This window comes from Nyctereutes procyonoides, unplaced genomic scaffold (genome assembly GCF_905146905.1).
Source record: "Nyctereutes procyonoides isolate TBG_1078 unplaced genomic scaffold, NYPRO_anot_genome, whole genome shotgun sequence".
NCBI classification, from domain to species: domain Eukaryota; kingdom Metazoa; phylum Chordata; class Mammalia; order Carnivora; family Canidae; genus Nyctereutes; species Nyctereutes procyonoides.
In genome coordinates, this window is record NW_026575147.1 from 19635170 (window position 1) to 19656557 (window position 21388).

At 49.6% G+C, this 21388-nt stretch overlaps 3 protein-coding genes and 1 long non-coding RNA gene across 10 annotated transcripts; 2 read left to right on the forward strand and 2 right to left on the reverse strand.

The window, feature by feature from the left end:
• Nucleotides 1–265: 265 nt before the first annotated feature.
• On the reverse strand, nt 266–5637 carry LOC129501378 (uncharacterized). 3 transcript variants are annotated; one of them, XR_008662726.1, is made up of 3 exons: nt 5149–5637; nt 1950–3066; nt 266–1336 (listed from the first exon to the last, which is right to left on the reverse strand). It is a non-coding gene; the product is annotated as an uncharacterized LOC129501378 (long non-coding RNA). The 3 variants fall into 3 exon arrangements; XR_008662727.1 differs by having other exon boundaries at nt 1950–3129; XR_008662728.1 differs by lacking the exon at nt 5149–5637 and adding an exon at nt 4829–4932.
• On the forward strand, nt 2984–9002 carry CA14 (carbonic anhydrase 14). 3 transcript variants are annotated; one of them, XM_055312476.1, is made up of 11 exons: nt 2984–3078; nt 4992–5015; nt 5925–6104; nt 6487–6629; nt 6865–6960; nt 7356–7422; nt 7584–7741; nt 7852–7972; nt 8213–8233; nt 8333–8417; nt 8538–9002. In XM_055312476.1, the coding sequence occupies exons 1-11, from the start codon at nt 3024–3026 to the stop codon at nt 8599–8601; spliced, it is 1014 nt and encodes a 337-aa protein (XP_055168451.1). In that variant the 5' UTR covers nt 2984–3023; the 3' UTR covers nt 8602–9002. The 3 variants fall into 3 exon arrangements, with proteins under 3 accessions (XP_055168451.1, XP_055168454.1, XP_055168453.1); XM_055312479.1 differs by lacking the exon at nt 5925–6104 and having other exon boundaries at nt 3005–3078; XM_055312478.1 differs by lacking the exon at nt 4992–5015 and having other exon boundaries at nt 3013–3078.
• A 309-nt stretch (nt 9003–9311) lies between these two features.
• On the reverse strand, nt 9312–12918 carry APH1A (aph-1 homolog A, gamma-secretase subunit). The gene is made up of 7 exons (XM_055312480.1): nt 12611–12918; nt 11898–12068; nt 11648–11721; nt 11294–11416; nt 11014–11141; nt 10458–10581; nt 9312–10126 (listed from the first exon to the last, which is right to left on the reverse strand). Exons 1-7 carry the CDS (start codon nt 12721–12723, stop codon nt 10062–10064), a joined length of 798 nt encoding a protein of 265 aa, XP_055168455.1. The 5' UTR covers nt 12724–12918; the 3' UTR covers nt 9312–10061.
• Nucleotides 12919–14902: 1984 nt separating this feature from the next.
• On the forward strand, nt 14903–20670 carry CUNH1orf54 (chromosome unknown C1orf54 homolog). 3 transcript variants are annotated; one of them, XM_055312481.1, is made up of 6 exons: nt 15089–15110; nt 15499–15563; nt 16750–16833; nt 17452–17510; nt 17907–18017; nt 19962–20670. In XM_055312481.1, the coding sequence occupies exons 2-6, from the start codon at nt 15518–15520 to the stop codon at nt 20115–20117; spliced, it is 456 nt and encodes a 151-aa protein (XP_055168456.1). In that variant the 5' UTR covers nt 15089–15110; nt 15499–15517; the 3' UTR covers nt 20118–20670. The 3 variants fall into 3 exon arrangements, with proteins under 3 accessions (XP_055168458.1, XP_055168456.1, XP_055168457.1); XM_055312482.1 differs by lacking the exon at nt 15089–15110 and adding an exon at nt 15160–15168; XM_055312483.1 differs by lacking the exon at nt 16750–16833 and having other exon boundaries at nt 14903–15110.
• Nucleotides 20671–21388: the final 718 nt, after the last annotated feature.

Consider the following 21388-nt stretch of genomic DNA (forward strand, 5'->3'; position numbering starts at 1 on the left):
GCGTCTGCCTTCTGCTCAGGGTGTGATCCTGGTCCTGGGATTGAGTCCCACATTGGGCTCCCTGAGAGGAGCCTGCTTCTCCCTCTGCCTGTGTCTCTGCCTCTCTGTGTGTCTCTCATGAATAAATAAATAAAATATTTTAAAATAATAATAATAATAATAACAATAATAATAACAACCCTTTAAGAAAAAAAACAAACCAGAAAGCCACCACACTTGGATACCTGATTCTCTGACCTGTTCACATTTCACTGCATTTGAAAGGACAGGAGATGGCGCCAGAGGGCAGTGCAATGCCTTGGGTTTAGCCAAGCCCAGGTTAAGGAATGTCCCGGAGACAGAAGTAGGAATTAAAACAAAGGTGCCAGAGTTTGAAGGCTACTAAGTTGAAGGGAGTGGTAGTGGGGTGGCATTTTATTTTGTTTTAATATGTAAGGACCCTCCTGACACCTACTCCAAATTACCTCGGGGACAACAGAAATATCCATGGTAGAACAAAAGATCAAAATAAAGGCAAGTGCCTGGAGGATGGTGCTTGCCTCCTTTCTCCCGCCTTCCCAGAAACCAAGGCCTTGTCCACTTGGGAAGCATGAGGGCCTGGAGAGGCTGCTCACTCAGAAGTGGGAAGGTGCTGATTTGGGGCTAAGACATTTTTGTGAAACAATGTTTATTTCTGTAGGCAAAATCCCAAATCCCATCAGCAGTGAAACACTTCCCCTAAGCAGTCACACGTTTTAAAATGAGATTTTAAAATTTTTTAAAAATTCACGAGACAACCAGGAGGTGGCGCCTGGCAAGACACTACCTGCCTGGGGAAGCTGAATTCCAGGCGCCACTGAAAGGGAACTCTGACCCAGCAGAGGTCATTCTGTCCAGGCCTATTCTCCCCCTCTACCACCACCCTGTGCAGTAAATGTCTCTGCTTTTCTTCTTTTCTCTGTTTCTCTGTGTTAACTATCCTGATTCCCAGGATGTCTAGTTTACACTTTATACCTTTTATTCTTCTTGGATGAGATGGGGCTTTGGGGGAACCTCAAAACATAAAATGTATCTGTAAGGGAAAAATAATTCTGACAGGTGATGAGGAAATGAAGAAGGAAATTATATCTGGCAAATGGTTTTGCTTTGCAGATCAATCACAGGGCACAGAAAGACCAGGCAGTTCCTGCCTCAGGAGGCCCCGATGATCCAGCACATGCATTATTCTGTTCAATTGGCATTTATCTTGCTCCCTCATTTAGTCTCTGTTCCCTTTGTTTTGGTTTCTTCTTGCTCCTTGGCAGGAGGGACAAGCGCAGAGTGAGTTCAAATGGGTGCATCCTCAAGGCTGTTGACTCTGGTGAAGGGCACAGAGGAGAAAGAGGTCTCAGCGGCTGGCTTGAAATTATCTGTGTGTTTCACATTCTCTAATGAGGGATTTAAGATGTACATTCCAATCGGGATTTCCAGTCCCGTGGGGAAACAAGCACCAGCCCACATTCCTGAGACTCAGCAGGCTCTGTGTTCTACTCATCCAACTCCCTGGTGGCAGATTTTATCAGTCCTACTTGTCCTGCCTCAGCCCTTTGTTGGGCAAGAAGGAAGACCCTGAGCCCCACTTCCAACTAGATCACATGGTCTCTCTCTCTGCTCTCTCCCCACCCTTTCTCTAGTCTTTTTTTTTTTTTTTTTTTTTTTTTACGGTGGTAATGATGTTCCTGAGGTCTTCCGATCTCTCCTCCTGCCCTGGCCTCCCTGCCAGGGGTCAGTGTACTCTTCAATGACAAAAACCGCCCTAGATCTGGGCTCCCTGGGGAAGGAGGTAGCTGGGGCTGGCAGTTGGAGCCGCTGTCTCTCCATGTTGCTGCAGCAGCCCCTCCCCCACTGGACACACAAATGGGCATTATACAGCAAACAAAACCACCTCCCCCCCCACCCAGGCCACACAGGCACGTGGACCCAGGCCTCACCGTGGGAAGCGGGTGGTGACAGGCGCAGGAAGAGATCGCTCCAAGCAAGGTCTCTTGCCTCAGTTCTCTTCTTTATTTTCCATGAGCTAGCTTTTATTTTATTTTCTTTTTAAGACTCTATCCACTCATGAGAGACACAGAGAGAGAGAGAGAGGCAGAGGGAGAAGCAAGCTCCATGCAGGAAGCCCAATGTGGGACTCGATCCCTGGACCCTGGGATCATGCCCTGAACCAAAGGCAGATGCCCCCCGCTGAACCACCCAGGAGTCCTCATGAGCTAGCTTTTAGCCCTTGACTTCCTACCCTCCACCTGCACCCCGAGTCCCCAACTCCTCCAGGTTGTCTATCTCCAAACTTTGGACTCTTCCTATTCCAGAGCAGCTCAAATTCTGCAGGGGACAGGAAATAGATCTTCCCCCCACTCTGCCCCATACCACCCAGGAGAGCTGCCCCTTAGAGAAGCCACAAGGGGAATGAGAACACAGTGTCCCCCCTGAGGGGGCAAGGACTGGACCCCGAAGCCCTCCTCCCGTGCCCCGGCTGCCCCAGAGGACACTTACCTGGACAGTGCCCATGAGAAGAACAGAGGAAGGAAGAGCTCACCCCAGTTGGGCTCCTGAGCCAGGGCCAGGGCTCCCATGAAGCTGCACACTCCAGGTCCGCATGCCCAATCGGCTATTTAAGGAGCTGTTCTCCAGCAACCCAGGCAGCCCCCCCACCCCCACCCTGTACACCCGTCCAGAGCCACCTTAAAAGCAGGAGGCAATTGTGAAGTCGCTGGCCAGCAAGTGGACTGAAGACTGTAGAGGTAGATTTTTAAAAAGAGGCAGCGAAAGATTTGTCCTAGGGATCCAAAACCCTACAGTACCCTACTGAAAACCAAATCCCCTGGAAGCCCACAAGACATCAAGAGAAAAAGAGATAAATACAATCAGCTCAGCTCCAAGAAACTCCTCTCTCTCTTCCCTCCCTCCCTCCTCTCTCCCCTCTCTCCCTCATCCCCCCCCCCCTTTCTCTGCCAAACCTAGTCCCTCTAGTCCCCAAACTCCCAGTACCTGCTTCTTCCGGGGATACTATGCTGTTCTTCAGTCTCCTGCTGGAGGTGATTTGGATCCTGGCTGCAGAAGGGGGTAAGTACATCTGGATGTCTGTGTGTCTGTCGGTGCCGAACTTCAGGTTTACTTAATGGAGTGGAGGGGGGGTGGGAGGAGTATAAAAGGAGCTTGAATAATGGACTCAGGAATGTGGGGGAAGCGACAGGAATGGGGAGAGGAGCACTTTCCTTCCTCCCCCTTTGCCTGTCCAGCCCTACTGTTTGTGGGGATGGGGGGAGGGCTGGGAGCAGAATGTGTATGCACACTGTACACACTGCAGGGAATCTCCTCGCAGTCTCAAGATTCTCTCCCCACTCTTTCCCTCACTGCCATGGTCCCAGGCGACCCTCCCAGCCTTCTTATTTTGCGAACTCCCTTAATTAGGGAGCCAAGGAAGCAGGGCATGAAAAGATAGAGGACTGATGGGGGTGGGGGCATACCCCTACACCTTCTAACTAAGTCAGACCTGGATCCCCAACTATGAACCTCCAGCTGATATTCTCTCTTGATTCTATATGGGGCCACGGATTTCCAGCTTCTCCCTGAAAGCAGTAGCAATAATAGTCAACACCATTGGGCCCTTTACAGCTTACAAAGGACTTTCAGAAGCTCCTAGGTGAGGAGAACTTGGGAGACTAGGCTCCAGTGCTCCAAAGAGTCCCCAGGACCTCTACCCCTCATTTTTTAGTTTCCTTTGTCTAGCACAGTATCGGGTACACAGTAGGTGTGTAATTAAAATCCCTTTGGAAGAGCAGGGGGAGGAGGAGGGCCCAGAGAGCAGAGGGGAATGCAGGGAGGGTGACAGGGTGAGGGGACCAGCCCAATGGAGAGTTGGAAATTGCCTCTGAGGGAAAAGGGGAAAAAAAAAAAAAAAACAGGGAAAAAAGGGGAAGAGCTAAAGAACTAGCATGTTGAGGATCTGGTGGGAGGGGAAGACAGGGCTGTCAGCTCGGACCTAACTCCCTGAGGAGAGTGGGTTTCAAGTTGTGTGAGTGTCCCTGGGTGCTGGTGAGTGAGAGGCTGCCTCCAGCCCTCCCCCCTGGGCTGCTACTCAGAGGTGTCTGAACCAAGGGATGGGCCAGGACAAGTGCCCAAGGATAACATCAAGGATATCTCAGAAGTCTGAGGAATTTGAGGGAATGAGAGAGAGAGAGAGGAAGGAATTTAGAATTTTTCCCCAGAATTTGAATTTGAATTAGAATTGGAATAATAGAGAAATAATAACAGAGAAAACCTGCAGGAAAGCCTTCCTTCTCTCGTTGAAGCCATTTGGCCCTGGGTAAGAATGGACCCTAAGGCCTGAGATAGGACTGCACGAGAGCCCGGCATGTGACCCAGCTGGCAGCTCTCCTTTCCACACACAATGCCTCACTTTCAGCCTGGCTGCCTATGCCCACCCACCAGCCTCAGCGTGGCGGGGACCCTGCCCGGGCTCCCACCTTCCCTGGGCATCTAGGGATCCAGGGAGCGGAGGCTCCTGGCAATGGGGAAAGTTCCCCCAGAGTCCTAGGACCGGAGGAGAGACCTCACTGCGAATTCACAGCCGGGGGCCCCACCTCGCCCGACGCTTCAGAGCCAAGGAATAACGGCGGGTCCCCACGGGGAGCACCCCCCCCCGCATGCTCCCCCCGCCCCCCCCGCGCAGTCCCCCTCCTCTCACACCCCGCCCTCAGCCTCATCTAAGTGTCGGATTGGCTCGGCGGGGCGCGCGGCTACAGCGGGCGCAGGTTAATTTTAGTCCCCCCGCTCTCAGCGCCGGTCTCCTCCCCCTCGGCTCGGCACGTACCGCACAACCCCGCCGCAGATTTTTAAATAGGGCTCCCCGCCGACCTTTCCCCCGAGGTGTCGGGTTTCAGGGCTTCCTCCAGGAAGCGCTAGGGGAGGGGGGCGGCGGAGGGCGGGAGGCCGCTGCCCCGCCCCTGGCTGCAGCCGCGCTTTCTCCCCCGCAGGTCAGCAGCACTGGACGTACGAGGGTGAGCGCACCGCCCCAAGGGCCCCCGCTGCCCCTCTCCCACCCGGGCCTCTCCACCTGCCGAGCGCCGGGGAGTTCCCCTCAGCCTCCGCCCCGGCTCCTCCCCGCTCTGGGCCCCCAGGCCCCAAGTTTACCTGGAGGACTCCCAGCCCCAGCTCTGACCGACCAGCCCCATACGTGCCGATGGGGCCCCGAAAGCCAGGGGTGTCCTCGGTCAGCCTGTGTGGGAAGGAGGCAGCTGGAGTGGGGAGGAAACCAGGTGTGGAAAGGAGCACTGAGCTCAGCGCCCATCACTTCTGGCTTATCTCTGACTCAGAGATCCCACCTGCACCTGGAATTGGGACAGAGCCTGAGGTCGGGGCGGGGTGAGAAAGAGCCTGGAGGATACTTTATGATCCTGGCGGAGGTGGACTCCATTCCTTTGAACTTCTGACTCATATGCGAATTCCAGAGTCAGGGCAAGGTCCCCGAGTGATCGAGTGATCTCAAGAAATGAGTGGTGGAAAGTCAGTAAGGGGATGGAATCCTGAGGCCGCTTAATAGGGGCGCCCCCAAGGAGACTTCCTCTTTCAAGGATCATTTTTGCTTCCCCAGCTTCCCTACTTCTATTCTGGACTCACCTCTCCAGCATGCAGGTTTTCTATCCATTCCCTTTTCCTTATTCAGTTTTCTATCCCCAAACTACAGAAAAGTAAAAGCCACTACTCTCCTGCTATCAAGACAGCAGAGCTAGGATTCATCAGTGCCTCAGGGAAGGTGAAGGGTGCTGCAGCAGCCAGTCCAGCAGGGACCCCTGCCTCACCAAGCCCTGCACCACTGGGGTTCTCTGCCTGGGTCGGGAGTGGGGGGCATCCTGCAGGATGCAGGATGCCTGAAGGGCAGGACAGATGTCCATGGTAATCCCCACTAGGCCCACACGGTCAAGACCACTGGCCAGCCTCTCACCCGGAGTGTGGCAGCAATGCCCAATCCCCCATCGATATCCAGACAGACAGTGTGACCTTTGACCCCGAGTTGCCTGCTCTGCAGCTCCAGGGATACGACCAGCCTAGCACTGAGCCTTTGGACCTGCACAATAATGGCCATACAGGTAAAAAGCCCAGGCTCCAAGGAGGCATAAACTCCAGTTCCAATCTAAGGAGTCTGAGGAAAGAAGCATTTGCCTAACTTCTAAATTCTCAGGTGGCTTTATCTAGAAATTTGGGAGATGCGAGAATGGGGATGAAGCTCCTTATAGCCAAAGGCGAGGAGTGAATGTCTACAATCGGTGGATTTAGCATCATAACGTCAACTTGATCCTCATTGAAAAGGGGGAAGAGATGCTAGAAAAGCAGTGGTGAGAAGGACTGGGTGCTGCTAGCGGAGGGAGGCAGAAAAGGCTGGCCAAGTCTCCCAAGGAGCAGTGGCTATGGAGGAGTGAGAATGTGACCACACTCCCCCACCGACTTGAGCTTGCTCTCTTTTCCTTACAGTACAACTCTCTCTGCCCCCTACCATGTATCTGGAGGGACTTCCCCGAAAATATGTAGCTGCCCAGCTTCACCTACACTGGGGTGAGACAGGATCCCTGGGGGGATCAGAGCACCAGATCAACGGTGAAGCCACAGCGGCCGAGGTACCAGGGAACAAAGCTTGCACTAGGACATGGTTGGTGCCAGGGAAAGGAAGGCTCTGGAGGATAGGGAAAAACTGGGAAAAGTCATCCTCGGAGGATAAGGCCAACTTTTGTGGGACAGGTTTAGGGCATGCTGGATATTGTGGCGGTGGTGGCGGTGGCGGCTGGGGTCAAAGCCTTTGGAAAGGGGTGGTGGAGGAACATTAAATGATTTCATTCCTCTCCCCTCCCTTAGCTCCACATTGTACATTATGATTCCGACTCCTATGACAGCTTGAGCGAGGCTGCTCCAAAGCCTCAGGGCCTGGCTGTCTTGGGCATCCTCATTGAGGTCAGTGGTCCCCAATTCCTCCCAGCCTCTCCCCACTCTGTCCCCACCCCTCAATCCAATTCTGTCCATGTCTATTGCTGCTCACTCACCCTTAGCTGGGCAGCAGCCCACTCTGATCATTTTTTCTCTATGTGAACACCTTACTCCAAATGTGGATTCAGGGATCCCTGGGTGGCGCAGCGGTTTAGCGCCTGCCTTTGGCCCAGGGCGCGATCCTGGAGACCCGGGATCGAATCCCACGTCGGGCTCCCGGTACATGGAGCCTGCTTCTCCCTCTGCCTATGTCTCTGCGCCTCTCTCTCTCTGTGTGTGACTATCATAAATAAATAAAAAAAAAATTTAAAAAATAAAGCAAACAAACAAACATGGATTCATTCCACTCTCTCCCTTTCCAGGTGGGTGAGGCTAAGAATCCAGTTTATGAACATATTCTGAGTCACCTGCATGAAATCAGGCATAAAGGTGAGCCTGCGATTAGACTTCAGGGGGCACTTCCTCACAAAGGCCTATGAGGCCAGGGATGACAGTGAGTTAGGGGCCAGGAGTTTGGCTTTTGGGAGCCCTATCTGGGTAAGCTAGGGTACAATGAGGGGGAGAAGAGTCCCAGTCTCTTCTCCCCCCAGATCAGAAGACTTCAGTGCCTCCCTTCAATGTGGGAGAGCTGCTCCCCCCACAGCTGAACCAGTTCTTCCGCTACAATGGCTCGCTCACCACACCCCCCTGCTACCAGAGTGTGCTCTGGACAGTCTTCAATCGAAGGGCTCAGATTTCCATGGGACAGGTGAGCAGTGGAGAGGTGAGGCAGCAGGGTCATGGTTAGAGCCTCAGACCCTTTCCCATTCCACAAAGTGAGTGACATTTCTCCCCTAATCCCACTCTTCTACTCCTCAGCTGGAAGAGCTTCAGGAAACGCTGTTTTCCACAGAAGAAGAGCCCTCTAAGCTACTGGTACGGAACTACCGAGCCCCCCAGCCTCTCAATCAGCGAACAGTCTTTGCTTCTTTCATCCAAGGTGACTGCACAGAGCTTGGAAAAGGAGACAGGAGTTGGGGGACTCAATGGCAGGACAGGAAAATGGGAGACCCTGGGAGGAGAAAAAAGAAGGCTAGAAGGTTAAGGGGACTTGCTTGGACCAGGAATCCCTCCACCCCTGAGTGCCAGATGATCTTCCCCAGCACAGAGGCAGAATGTGCTGCTCCCAGCTGTGATGGGGAGCGCAAGGCCCACTGACCAGTGTCTTCTTCCCTTACAGTGGGATCCTTGTATACTACAGGTAAGACAGCCAGGTAGGAGGGGCCGGGGGCTTCACGTGAGGGAAAGTCTCATTATCTGTTAGTCCCAGGATGACACCTTCTGTGTTTCTCTCTCCCAGGCGAAATGCTGAGTCTGGGAGTGGGAATCTTGGTTGGCTGTCTCTGCCTTCTGTTGGCTGTTTATTTCATCGCCAGAAAGATTCGGTGAGGTCCTACTTTTCATTTCTTTGGTCCTTTTTTTTCCTACTAGGAAGCACTCTATTCCACCTTTAATCTGTTTCACCTAGGATACTAGTCATTTTCATGAACCATTCCCCCTTCTAGGAAGAAGAGGCTAGGAAACCGGAAAACCGTGGTCTTCACCTCAGCACAAACCACAGAGGCATAGACTCCTGTGCCAACATTATGGATGCTCTCCCCTCATGGATATCAGGGAGCTTCTCGAATGAGGTGCAGGGACTGGCCAGAAAATACTGTAGGAGTAGTGGGTAGTCACCCCTGTTTTCTGTAGACAGCCCCTACAGAAAGGCGTGGACAGGCTCTTGTTCATGGAGTAACAGCATAGCCTTCTTCGGCCTCTCAAACATGTAGATCAGGACAATGCAGATGGCAAATTATGTTTAGTTGTAGGGGAAGTTGGGATATGTACCCCAAAGTCCTCCATCCCCCTATCCTTGTGTCTCTTTCCCTAGATATAGAGCAGGACCTCCCCTTAGGAAAAAGAGTTGCTGCTGTTAGGGTTATATTTTTTTTGCTCAGTATATCTGGAAATTAAACTTTCTAACCCTACCTATGGTTTCACTTTGGGGACTCTTAAGAGTGGGGGAGCTCCTTAATCTCTCTGGTGACAGAGGTGGGCAAAGGACAGGGGAAAAGAAGCATGAGTGAATAACTCTTTTTACCCCAGTCTTGCAAGGGGAGATCCGCCTCTGGAAAATACTTAACCCAAAGTTCCTGACATGTGAGACCACCAGCCCATATGTCTGTCCGTACAATCAGAGGTTGCCAGGTTACAATGGAGGTCGGATAAGAGATGTGGAAGGACAAAGAAATCTCAATTAACATGTTATCCCCTCCCTTAAAAGCCAAGTTCCCCCACAATTATAAAGTCCTTTTTATTAGTCAAAATCACAATCACCTTGATTAAAAGGACGGGACATGCCATCCTTAGCAGAAAATGATACAGTTTATAGAAAAACCTCCCTGCCAGCCCACCCCCACCCCCCAATTAAAAACTAGAAAAAAATCTGCCCTCCTTCCCTGTGTGTCATGGTAGTCTGACTTCTCCAGTGGCATTGCAGCTCTGGAGTGGGTCAAGCTCACCGCAGCACCCTCCACTTCACCTTGGGGAGGGGGGGATGCTGGTGGTCAAGGAGGTTCAAACAGTTCCAGTAATACCAGTTTCCCAAACATGCACTTCCTTCCTTTCCCCCAAGGCCTGGGACAAAGCGGAAAGGTGGATAGATCTAAGCCCCGCCAGGAGGAGCAATTTGAGGAAGGAAAATATAGTTCAAGGAGGGTAGGAGAATTCCAACACACCTCCTCCCTTCCCTGCCCCCTACTCAAAAAAAAAAAAAAAAAAAAAAGGCAGTTTGGGGTCTTTATCACACCAAAAATGGTTCCCCTCAGACCTGAGAAAAAGACCAAGATGCCCAGTCTGGGGAGGAGGTACTTGGGAAACTGAGAGCTCGTCTACCCTTGAGCCTCCACTAATTTCATCTCCACAGCAACAGGTAAGCTAGGTCCCTTTCCTTGGCAACCTGCACTGTCCAGAACTGGAGGTGGAGAAATACAGGGCGAGGAGATCAGGAGGGCACCCCAGGCCTAGGGGTTCCCCCCCACGTTCCCTCAGTCCTCGGGTGGGATGCGCAGGGCAGAATACACCATCACCCGACTGTCCTCCTGCCGTCGGCCTGCAGAGGGGAAGGGGGGTGAGTCTTGCGCAGGGTGAGAGCAGAGCACTGACACATGGGGAGTCCTGGACAACAAGGGGGTCCCCAGATGGTGGGGATCAGTAAGATTCAAACCCACCAGTCACTGACTGGCTGAACCCAGGCTGCTCCTGGTAAAGCCTAGAGACTAAAGGTCACCAGTGGACAAAGCAAAACCCTGAAGGTGGTGGGATAGACCGACGAGGAGACAGAATGGTGGGCAATGGACCTGGGCTAGGGCTGGGCTCAGTCATGGGCAGTGGGAAGGCAGGTGGGATCTGTCAGGCGATCAGTCCAGGTAGTCAGTCCTTACACGAGAGGCTGCGTTGGATACTTCGGAAGGAACCTCCAGCTGTGATGAAGGCCCAGAGCCCCATGGAAACCGTGACTGCATAGATGGGCAGCAAGCTGGCCTCATACCAGGGGTTCAGAAATGTCTAAGGATGGGGTTAGAGTAGAAAAGAGGTTAGCTTCTCCCTCTATCTAATCCCAGCATTCTCTTCATGCCTTTGACCCAAACCTCCCCTCGGGTGACTCACTCAAATCCCCCAGTCCTTCCCTTCAAGGCACCAACATCTTGTGGTTAAGAGGACTTTTGATTTTTCAGCTCCCTCAGAGGTTTCTGCCCCTCCTGTTCACCTCAGGCCATTTGTATTACAGTTTGCCCAATCCATTCAAACTCCTCCCAGAGCATCCCCACAGTAGGTTATACAATTGATGCAGAGGTGAGAGACTTCTAAACACTTACCTGTCTGCCTCCTCCCTAGGCATGTTTGAAAATGTTAAGAAGTAAGAATATATCTCCCCTCCATCCCACTCACCATTAAATTTTTTTTTCTCTCTAACTCGGGCCCCTGTCCCAAACTCACCAGTCCTGATGTCAGTAGGTGACTCCCAACCACCAGGCCCAAAGCCCAGTACCGTCTCCTTTCACAGGCATCAAAGAACACAACTCCCCAAAAGGTATGGAGCAGGATAATGGCTGCTGTCAGAAAGGCTGCAGGGAGGGAGATGGGGATGAGATACATCCCTCATCTTCTCCCAGCCTCCTGAGATGTTGAGCCAAAGAAGTCTCCCAGAGAAGGCCAATAAATAAGAGAGGGCCAGGGATAGATGGGGCATGAAGGCAAGACAGAATGCAGACCTTACCTGAAGTCAGGAAGTAATAGGGTGAGTCTCCGTGGATGCCAACCACACCTGGCCCAAGTGCATCAGCCAAAATATTGATAACAGAGAAGACACCACTGATGATACCGAAGGAAAGACCAGAAACTGGGGGGAAGGAGGGTCTCATCAATGTCAGAGATTACTATAGCCTGATTACCAGTGATGCCGCCCCATTCCCAGTCACAATTCCCCCACACCTACTCTCCCTCCAGACCACCTCTCCTTGGAAGTCAGATATGAAGGAAAAGCAGCCACTTAGAACATGTGGGTGTTTTTGACTTCCCTAGGAAAAGGGGGTGTCCAGCTCCCTCCTCCAGTCCCTCTCCCTTGGCTCACCATAGGCCATCTGGCGGATGGAGATGGGTGATCTTCCGTCCTCACTCAGCGATGCTAACCCCTCATCTGCCTTCCTGGGGTGGGTGGGGTGAGGTGGGGTAGGGGAAATATGAGGGAGGGCAGAAATGCTCCTTTCCCTCTTAAGTCCTCCCTTAGTGCCTCCTCTTCCAAACCACCACCCAGGGGCTGCCCCACTTCTCATAATGCAGTCCTCTGCCCTTCTCCCCTCTGAACCATCCCATCTTCTTACTTAAGCAGCTTGTAGTAGGCAAAGCGGAACACCTCCTGTAGAAGGACAGAGACCGCAGCACCAAAAATCAGGAGGCCATACTGGAGGCGGGCATCTGACCGGTCGGTCACATGGACCAAGATGAACCAGACCACAGAGGCCAAGAGCAAGGAGACCAGCCAGAAAAATGCCCTGAGGAGAGACAAGGGCAATCAGACAGGCCAGGGTAGGGAGAACCAGAGAAATCAAGGAGGAGAACCAATCAAGGCTGCAGCATGGAAAGTGTAAGTTAGACTTCCGGATGGTCAGGGAGACTGGGAGGAGATAGTCTCGGTGTCTCCACCGCGGGAGTCATTTAGGGATCTGAGCGCAGGGGAAGGGCTAGAAATCTGATTAATGAGTCTTCAGAACGATGAAAGTCAGAATGTACGCGCACAGTGGTGAGAGGTGTCCATTCCTGGATCCTCTCTTAGGCCGGCGGAGGTCAGCACACCCCCCTCATAAGTCTTGGCCTTGGGCCTCCTCTGACGTCGCCGGGAGAAGAGGAGGAATCTGTGCGATCCCTGGAAGGCGGAAACCAACTGCGGGAAAAGGCAAATCATCTAGACCCCTGACTCGATCCTTTCCAATCTGCACCTCCGACTGGTCTCCTCCAATTCAGGCTCCCAAGCTCGCCCGGCCCCTTCCGGATCTCTCTCTGGCGCCCTCCCGCGTCTTGTCGACCCCCTACTCACCCCGCAACCAAGATGATGACGCGAAGAGGGTCCCCAGCCACAGTGATCAAGAAAAGCGCAAAGGCCGGGCCGAAAGCGACGAAAGTGCATCCGAAAAACACTGCGGCCCCCATGGCTGAGCAGCTGGGGGCAGGGTGGAAGCCTAGCCGAGAGGGGTGGAGCGGGGAAGCACGCCAGCTAGGGAGTCCGCTTGGGGTGGCGGCGCGACCCCGTGAGGGGCGCGGTGCAATGTCACCCCCGGACCCCGGGGAAGGGGAGGGGGACACCCAAACCCCAGATACAAGTCTGCGCGACTTCCTCTACGGAAGCCGAGGAGGGAACAAATCCCAGCCGCAGCCCCATGGCCACCTCCCATCCAATCCCGAAAGCCAATGGCGAGCCGGCGGGGGCGGAGCGGAGGGGGCGTGGCAGTACTACCTGCTGGGAGTTGTAGTCCTTCTGCCCTCCCTAGCCTCGGATCTGGGTTCTGGGAGTGGCTCGAACCGTCAAAGAAGGGAGCGCATCGGGCCAGGCCGGGGTTTCTGGGTCCCGTTGGACCTTGGCTGCCGTTCCCTTTCGTGATTTTGTGGGGGAAGGGTGGTAGCAATTCTACGTCTTCTTGAAGAGCTGCAGGGGGTGGGGGGCGGGGAAGATCCTGTTGGAACCTCTAAAGAACGAATACACAGAAAGCACAGGATAGAAGGTACAGGGAGATAGGGACGCGTATTGTTCTTACTTGAATGACAGGAAATGAGCTAGAGCTACTGCCTAAGACGTGAAGGTTAGACTTAAAAGTAAGAGCTCTTTCAACAGGCTAGTATAGGAAATATGCACTTCAGCGAGTGTCACCCCTAATGAAGCCTTCATCTGCCATGACTAGAGAGTCAGAGAAACGAGGAGCCTGGACAGCAGTGTTAGGAAAGAGGTTACATGGGATTCAGTGTTAAGACTGAAAGTTAAGACTGTTGGTAAAAAGCAATTCCAGCTATGGGGTTGAAGGAAAATCACACACACAAGCACACACACCAGCCAAGTCGCAGTTCCTTTTAGGTCATACTTCCTCCATTTATTTTCTGAAAATGAACCTCGGTGGTGTCTTTTCCTCAGGCTGGGGGAAGGCACAGAGGTTGTGGGTATTACAGTGAGAGGAAATTAAAGTAGGAGAGGAGGGTATTGTAACCTCATTTGGATGGGGGTAGGGTCAGTCTTTAGAGAGGATGTTTAGGTAAAAGAGTACCAGGATGGTGAAGTAAGGAAATCTGGAATACTGTTTTTGAGAGATTAATCGAAGTACCAAAAAACTATAGAAATTGTTCAAAGAGAACCAGCTTCCTTTCCGTCCTGGAAGCAATTTATTACTTAATGCATACAGGCACATCCACACAAGCGTTTTACTTTTTTCCCCAGGAAATTCTCAAAAGGACCTGGAGGCATAGATTGTATAGATTTACATGGAATATCACCATCACCAAGCAAATCCTCCCCCTCAAAAGGTTGAGAGGGTGAAAACATCCTGGCCAGTGCTCAAAACTCCAGTGTGTCTTGCTTCTGAGCCTAGCAGGCCGAGTCAGGGGAAGAAATAGGAGTATAACAAGTCTTCTCATTTCTCCTTTGAGCCATTACCGCAGCATCTTCTGACTGCTAGGAGGAGGCTCCAAATGTGTCTTGTCCGCAAGTGGTTCCACAGGGACTCTCATAGTGCCTGGCTCTTAGTAGACATTAAGTAGATGTTTACTAACTTCCTTTTTAAAAACATAACTATTCTCTTTTTAAAAATTTATTTATTTTTTCATGAGAGACACACACACGCAGGGAGAGAGAGACAGAGACAAAAACAGAAGGAGAAGCAGGCTCCCTGCAGAGACCCCGATTGGGGGGTTGGCAGGGACATGGGCAGGGACATGGGACATCCCGCATTCCGGGATCCTGCCCTGAGCCTACGCTCAACCGCTGAGCCACTCAGGTGTCCCAAAACATAACTATTCTTATTCTCTTACCTGTGAACCCTGAATTGCTTATCAGAGTAGGCCTAGCATATACATTACTAAATGCTTCTGAGTTGGATTAAATGAAAATGGGAAATATAAAAGCAGAAAGAAGGGTGAGATGAAATCTATCCTTGTGGGCTAGAATGAAGGGAGCATACCAAGTGGCTGAAAGTGGGAGAAGGGGGTGGCATCTACACAGGAGGAGAGGCTGCTTCCTCCCTTCTTCCATCCTGTAACCAGAAAGTAGAGAAAGAAATGAAGTGAGTTGGGTACTTACCAGAAAGGAAATAAACTAGCTTCGGCTGAGAGATTTTTATCAGAAGTAATGCCTCAAGCGCTTTGAGTATCAGACAATGATGTTGACATTGCTCCTGTACTTCATAGTCCAAGATAGGCAGAGGAGAGGGTGGTTTTTTTCCGTCTAGAAAAAAATGCTCATCCCTTCCTCAGAACATTTTGACTGTGAAGAAAGCGATTGTAAATATGCTTCAAGTCCGCTTGGTGGTGTTCAGCTAGGAACAGTGAGAAAGAGGGTGAGCTTTTTGTGAGACCTTAGGACGGAAGGAGGGGAGGAGGGGGGGAGGCTCCTGGGTAGGCTGAGGGTTTTTTATTTTGGTTTGACTCTTTGCTTGTTTGTTTGTTTGTTTGTTTGTTTGTTTTGGTGGTGGCATCGGATCTAATCTGAACTGGATCTAGTCTAGGGCTGGGGGAGCTCAGTGAACACATTCGCATCAAAACCTACTTTGCCTCTCTTAATTTGGGCAGCTTTGGCTGACCAGTAGTAAACTGAAGATCTAGACAGTCAGCAAGTGGGTGGGGAATTCTACCCCCTGGGAGAAGAGTTGCAGCAGCTTTGGAGGAGGGCGGGAGGCGGGGTAAGTTTGGTAAGAAATGCTGTAATTTCCTTTTTTACTTTCACAGCAATAGTGCAGAATCCGGAATGGATGTCCTCTTCGTAGCCATCCTTGCCGTGCCACTTATCCTGGGTAAGCTTACTTCTTTCCCTGAGCTTTTTTTGGCCAGGTCTTTTATCATAAGTGCGGTGAGAGAAAAGAAAAATGAAGAGAGAGTGAGAGGTGCAATTTAATGGGGAGTGATACACTGATCTGTGCCAGAGTCCAGTATCAGGGCGAGAGGGAGAGATCTGGGAAGTAGAGCCAAGAGAAGGGGAGGAAAGAAGAGACAGCTGACAGTGGATGGAGCCCCAGACACATGGGGGTCCTAACAAGAATCACTTCAGCTCTCCATCACCAATGTTGAACAAGATGGAAAGGGACTACTGACAGGGTGAAGGAGAGAGGTGAGGCTCTTGAAAGGTGGGGCAGTCTGAAAATAGTGAGATAAGCCCGGGGATCTCCTTTTCCAGAAGGTTGGAGAAAAACCATTATATTAGTAAGGAAACAGAAATGGGGGGTGGCCTTTAGAGTAGTGGAGGACTGGCTTCCCTCTGGGAGAGAGTCCCAAAAGTAGCTTGGCTCCTTCCCTCCTTTGTTCCCAGTCTGTCAGGTACTCTCATTGTTTCCTTTTCCTCCAGATTTGTGTGTCATTGCCTGGGGTTTGGGGAGAGCATTCAAGGAGCTTACGGATGTGTTTAGTAGGAGGCCTGGAGTCCTTGATCTAATCATGTCAAAGTCACATATTTTTAGTCCTGGGAAGGAAGAAAAACTAATGTAGATGGGTCATTTGGTCCAGCTGACTCATTTTGAGAGAGCGGATGTTAAGTGGCTTCTTCAGGGTTATTCTGCTAGTTAGCAGTGGATTGGAACTAAAGTCTAAAATCCTAAGGATGTGTGTTTGTGTTGGGTGCGAGAGCCACTGAGAAGAGAAATCAATACAGTCTGCGGAATGCTAGAGAGGTGATTTGGAGTTCTTCATTTCTGGCATCTCTGCTTATTAACTTTAGCTCTCATTTTGAGTTTACAGAATGTGAAGGGACCCGTTTTCTCTCTAGGAGTTCCCGAATTGAAAGGGCATGGAATAACAGGCCTCATCACAGATACGGAGCTCCAAAGACTGAGAAGGGTTTAGAGGTACACGGCAATGAGATAGTAAGACCCTTGGAGGGGAGGCAGAGAGAAAAGAAATTGATAGAGCTGAGGTCAACTTCAGGTGTCCTTCTCTTGCTAAGGAGTTCCAAATACCCCTTGACTTCTCTAGTCCTTGTCCCCGCAGGACAAGAATATGAGGATGGAGAAGGACTAGAAGAAGATGATTATTATCAGGTGGTCTATTATTATACAGTCACCCCCAATTATGGTATGTATAAGGCTCTGACCCGGAACAGGATGGGCAGAGGTTTGGGGGATACTTAGTTCTGAGACTTTCCCTTTCTCTATGCAATTGCAACAACTAGATCAGGGAGAAATTTGGCTATGAGCAAAGAGCTTTTCAAGGCTCATGATGTTATTTCTCAAGCTAGTGATTTTCAATTCTCTGGAAACTGGTTGAAACAATTTGAAGATTTTCATATTTGTAAACTATTTTAGCTATCAGGTTGAAAATATAAATGCAGAAAATATAAATGCAAATACATTTACAAACATATTTTTAAAGATTGTTTATTTGGGAGAAAAAGCAGAGCAAGAACATGAGTGGGGGGAGAGGGGGAGAGGGAAGGGGAGAAACAGATTCCCCACTCAGCAGGGAGCTGGATGTGGTACCTGATCCCAGGACCTGAGCCAAGGGCAGATGCTTAACCTACTGAGCCACCCAGGTGCCTCTTTAACATTAAAGTTCATAAGAATTAGATTACACCAGTAGATTTTACAACTTGAGCAAGTTAAAGGTATCCTGAGCAATTTCTTCCTCTCTCCATTTCTAGACCTACTGCTACCTTTTTCATTTGTCATTACTATTTTTTTTTCTCCTTCCCAGATGACTTTGGTGCAAATTTCACTGTTGATTACTCCATGTTTGAATCTGAGGACAGACTGGTGAGCAACCTCTACATCTAAGGGGGTCAGGATAGGTAACAGTTAAAAAGAAACTGGGCAATGTTGAAATGTAAATAATTAGCAGAAATAAAAATCAATTAGGTGAAATGAAACTGGGAAGTAGGCCCAAAGCAGCCTTGTTAACCACAGCTGAGGAAAAGAATAAAGCCAGAACTCAGTAGGTTTGTTAAGACATTGAGAGGGAGGGGCAGTCCTGGAGTCAAGGGAATTGGTGAATGGGATGGGTACATAATCCATGCAAACATAAAGTAGGGAGGATTCCTGAGCTTAGGTTTTGGGGGGTGGGGGTGCAGGAGAGAGGGATTCTAAATAATCTCTGAGGATGTTGGATGGAAGCAATGATAACTCTGTGTTTCTTGATCCTACTGAGGGCAGAACAGGTTGGATAAAGAGGTAAGGGAAGCAGCAGAGACTACCATTAGTCATGAAACAGAAGGTGCAGACCCTCAGAAGCCTGAAACATTGAAACCAATGACAGTGGAACCAGTGAGTGGATTGGGGATGGTGGGGTGGGTAGTGGGGTGGGGCAGATCCCAGGGCTGGAGACAGAACAGAGGGAGGCTTTGGTGGAAGAAGGAACCAGATAACTAATACAGCAAAGCAGGTGTCGAGCTCAGCTTAGCAATCATGCCTTTGAGATTTTTTAAAAAGATTTATTTATTTATTTATTTATTTATTTATTTATTTGAGAGAGAGAAAGAGAGAGAGACAGAGCAGGGGAAGGGCAGAGGGAGCAGGAAAGAGAGAATCCTCAAGCAGATTCCCCACTGAGTGTGGAGCCTGACATGAGGCTAGATCCCAGAACCCTGAGATCTGAGTTGAAACCAAAAGCCCACCACTTAACTGACTGGCCCACCCAGGAGCCCCTCCATTGAGATTTCATACTAACCTTGTGTTCAGAAACCTGGGAAGATTTGGTGCAGTTAAATTTCAGTTCAATAATACTTAAATGTTTATGTAACCTATGACTAAAGCTGTGAAGGATGCTGATGATGATGAAGAAGAAATCTATGATGTTGTTATTGCCCTCAAAGTATGTATAAAACTCACTTACAAAACAGAACAAAATGAAAAAGGTTCATAACAATGTTCAGTTACATATAAATTGAGAGCATATGACATAGGCAAGTTTTTAGTCAGTGGAAGGACGGAGATCAGTATATGCTGGAGTTACATGGGAGACTTTTAGATGACTGTGTTTGAGATACACTTTGAAAGATAGGTGAGCTTTTGATTGGTAGTAAGTTATGAACATATGAAAACAATTAGAAGAAAGAATGGAAGTTGAAAGAGCTGCATTGGTGAGGAGATGGAACAAGCATGGCCTGTTTAGTGGATAGGATATGATTGAAGGAGAAGGTAGATGGGAAAGAACAGTGGGAAATTAAGAAAAAAATTAAAATCTACAAGGCTCTTAATATTTGCTTGGTAATTTCACATAGGTAAGGGAAAATAGGGCTGAATTACAAGAGAATCTGAAATGTCGGGCTAAAGACTGGACATATAAGCAATGGGGAGCCTAGTAAATTCTCCAGTGTGGTAAAGATACAGTGAAAGTGGTAATTTAGAAGAACTATTTGGTTGTATGCAAGATGCAATGAAGTGGAGAGAGATGCATGAGACGTATATCATTCCAGAAACAACCATTAAAGGCTTGGACTAGTGAAGTAGCGTTTTGAATGGAGAGGAGAAAAATAAGAAAGATTTTGAGTGCCTGGGTGGCCCAATGGTTGAGCCTTTGGCTCAGCTTGTGATCCCGGGGTATTGGGATTGAGTCTCACGTCTCTGCCTCTCTCTGAGTTTCTCATGAATAAATAAATAAAATCTTAAAAAAAAAAAACAAAAACAAAAAAAAGATTTTGAAGAAATGCGGTGGGCAATAAATGAGGGGAGATTTGAAATAACTTACACATTTGAATATGGACGTCTGGGTAAATGGCTGACCAAAATGGGAACTGTGGAAGGTCAGAGCAGTTTAGGACTGAAGTTACAATTTAGGTATTGGCCAAGCTGAATTTATGGTGACAACCCTATGAGGGTGTCCTAAAGGTAGCTGAACTCGATCAGAGCTACAGTTCGAAGTGCAAAGTCACAGTTACAAAAGTAGACAAGCTCAGTAGAGCCAGTACACAGGAGACCAAAAGGCCAATGACTGTGCCTGTACTTGGGAGAAGGAGGAGGAAGAGGAATAAACCAAGAAAATGGAGAATTGTTTGAAGAGGTTGGCAAATAGCCAAGTCTGTATTATAGAATCTAGAAGATGAAGTTTAATATAATCAATAAGAAGCTACCAAGAGGCCAAAGAAAAGGAGGTCATTGGTAGCTCCAAAGAAAGAAGTTTTAATTGAGTTGAGCAAAAGGTAGGTTTTTGTGGAATTAGAGAGGAAGTACATTGTTTTTTTTGTTGTTGTTTGTTTTTGTTTTTTAAAGATTTTATTTATTCATGAGAGACACAGAGAAAGAGAGAGGCAGAGACAGAAGCAGGCTCCCCACAAGGAACCTGATGCCCACAAGGAACCTGATGCCGGACTCAATCCAGGATCCCTGGATCAGGGCCCGAGCCGAAGGCAGACGCTCAACTGCTGAGCCATCCAGGCGTCCCAGGAAGTACCTTCTTAAGAAGGGAGGGAAAGTATAGACCAATCGCTTGAGGAATCTGGTAATGAAAAAAAGAGAAGCAACAGCCAGAAAGGGCAACAGGACCAAAGGGTAGCCTGAACATAGTTGAAAACAGAGGAGAGGAGTTGGTAGGAATGGAAAGTTGGTGCTTGATGACAAGGACAGGCAAATATTTTAAGGTATATAGTAGGCTACATTTAAATTGTAAACTCTTTGAAGAAAGGAGCCATGTCTTAGTCACATTTCTATCCCGCTGTAGCACCTAGCACAGTGACTAAGCATAGTGTCATGCAAATAACAGATAAAAAATACACATCAGTGAATTGTGTTGAGCCTCCCTGGTATGGTCAGGAGGCTGAAGGCACAGAGGAAAGAATTCCTCATCGTTATGGGGAGGAGAGCTGGATCTTTCTGTAAACTCAGAAGAAAGGAAGACTGAGGTTGGTGTCAAAAGATGGCCATCCTTCCACAGGGGGAGGAGGGATGGTAGGAAGGATGACACTGCCCTACCATGGGGGGATGTCTGTATTTTAGCAGAGTCCAGATCTGAACGATGCTGTATCCAGTCTGCAGAGTCCTGTTCCCCTCCTCCTGTCCTGGGCCCTCGTTCAGGGGGGGATGTATTTCATGTAGAAGGTGAGAGTGCAGCCACTGGCCTTGGGGAAGTCAGTGAAGTCATTTTTTACAAATATCTCTGGCTAATGTTTCCAGCCTGGTCAAGTCTTAGCTGCTTGAAGGATGAGGGATCCCACTTAGAATGATCTTATCTAATTTTAAGGTTTAGGAGATGTTGAGGCAAAGACTTTTTGAACAAGAGTCATTACTTTTTCTGAACTGGGAGGATTTCAGGACCTCCTGCAGTAGAAGCCGACCTCCCCATTTCCAGTCTGCCTTGAAGAATCAAAGCTGGTTCCAGCCTGGAGGTGGCTTAAGATATGGCAGTTGCCAGAGGGCATAATGGGAGGAGCCCTACAACTTGGCAAAGTCAAGAGCCAAAGTTCAGAGGCAGAAGGGGTGGTGGTTGGTTCCCTACCAAGTAGAGGAGAGATGATGGAGGCAAGGAGGGGAGAGAAGCCTGTGCTATAGGAAAGGAATTTTAAAACTGGGATTCTAAATAACTATGGAGAGCGGTGAAGAAATTTATCAGAGGAAGGACTGAGGAGGGGGAGGGGATACATCTTCCAGGAGATCCCATGGGGGAAATCTAGCCCAGAATATGAAATCTGGGGAGTTTTCAC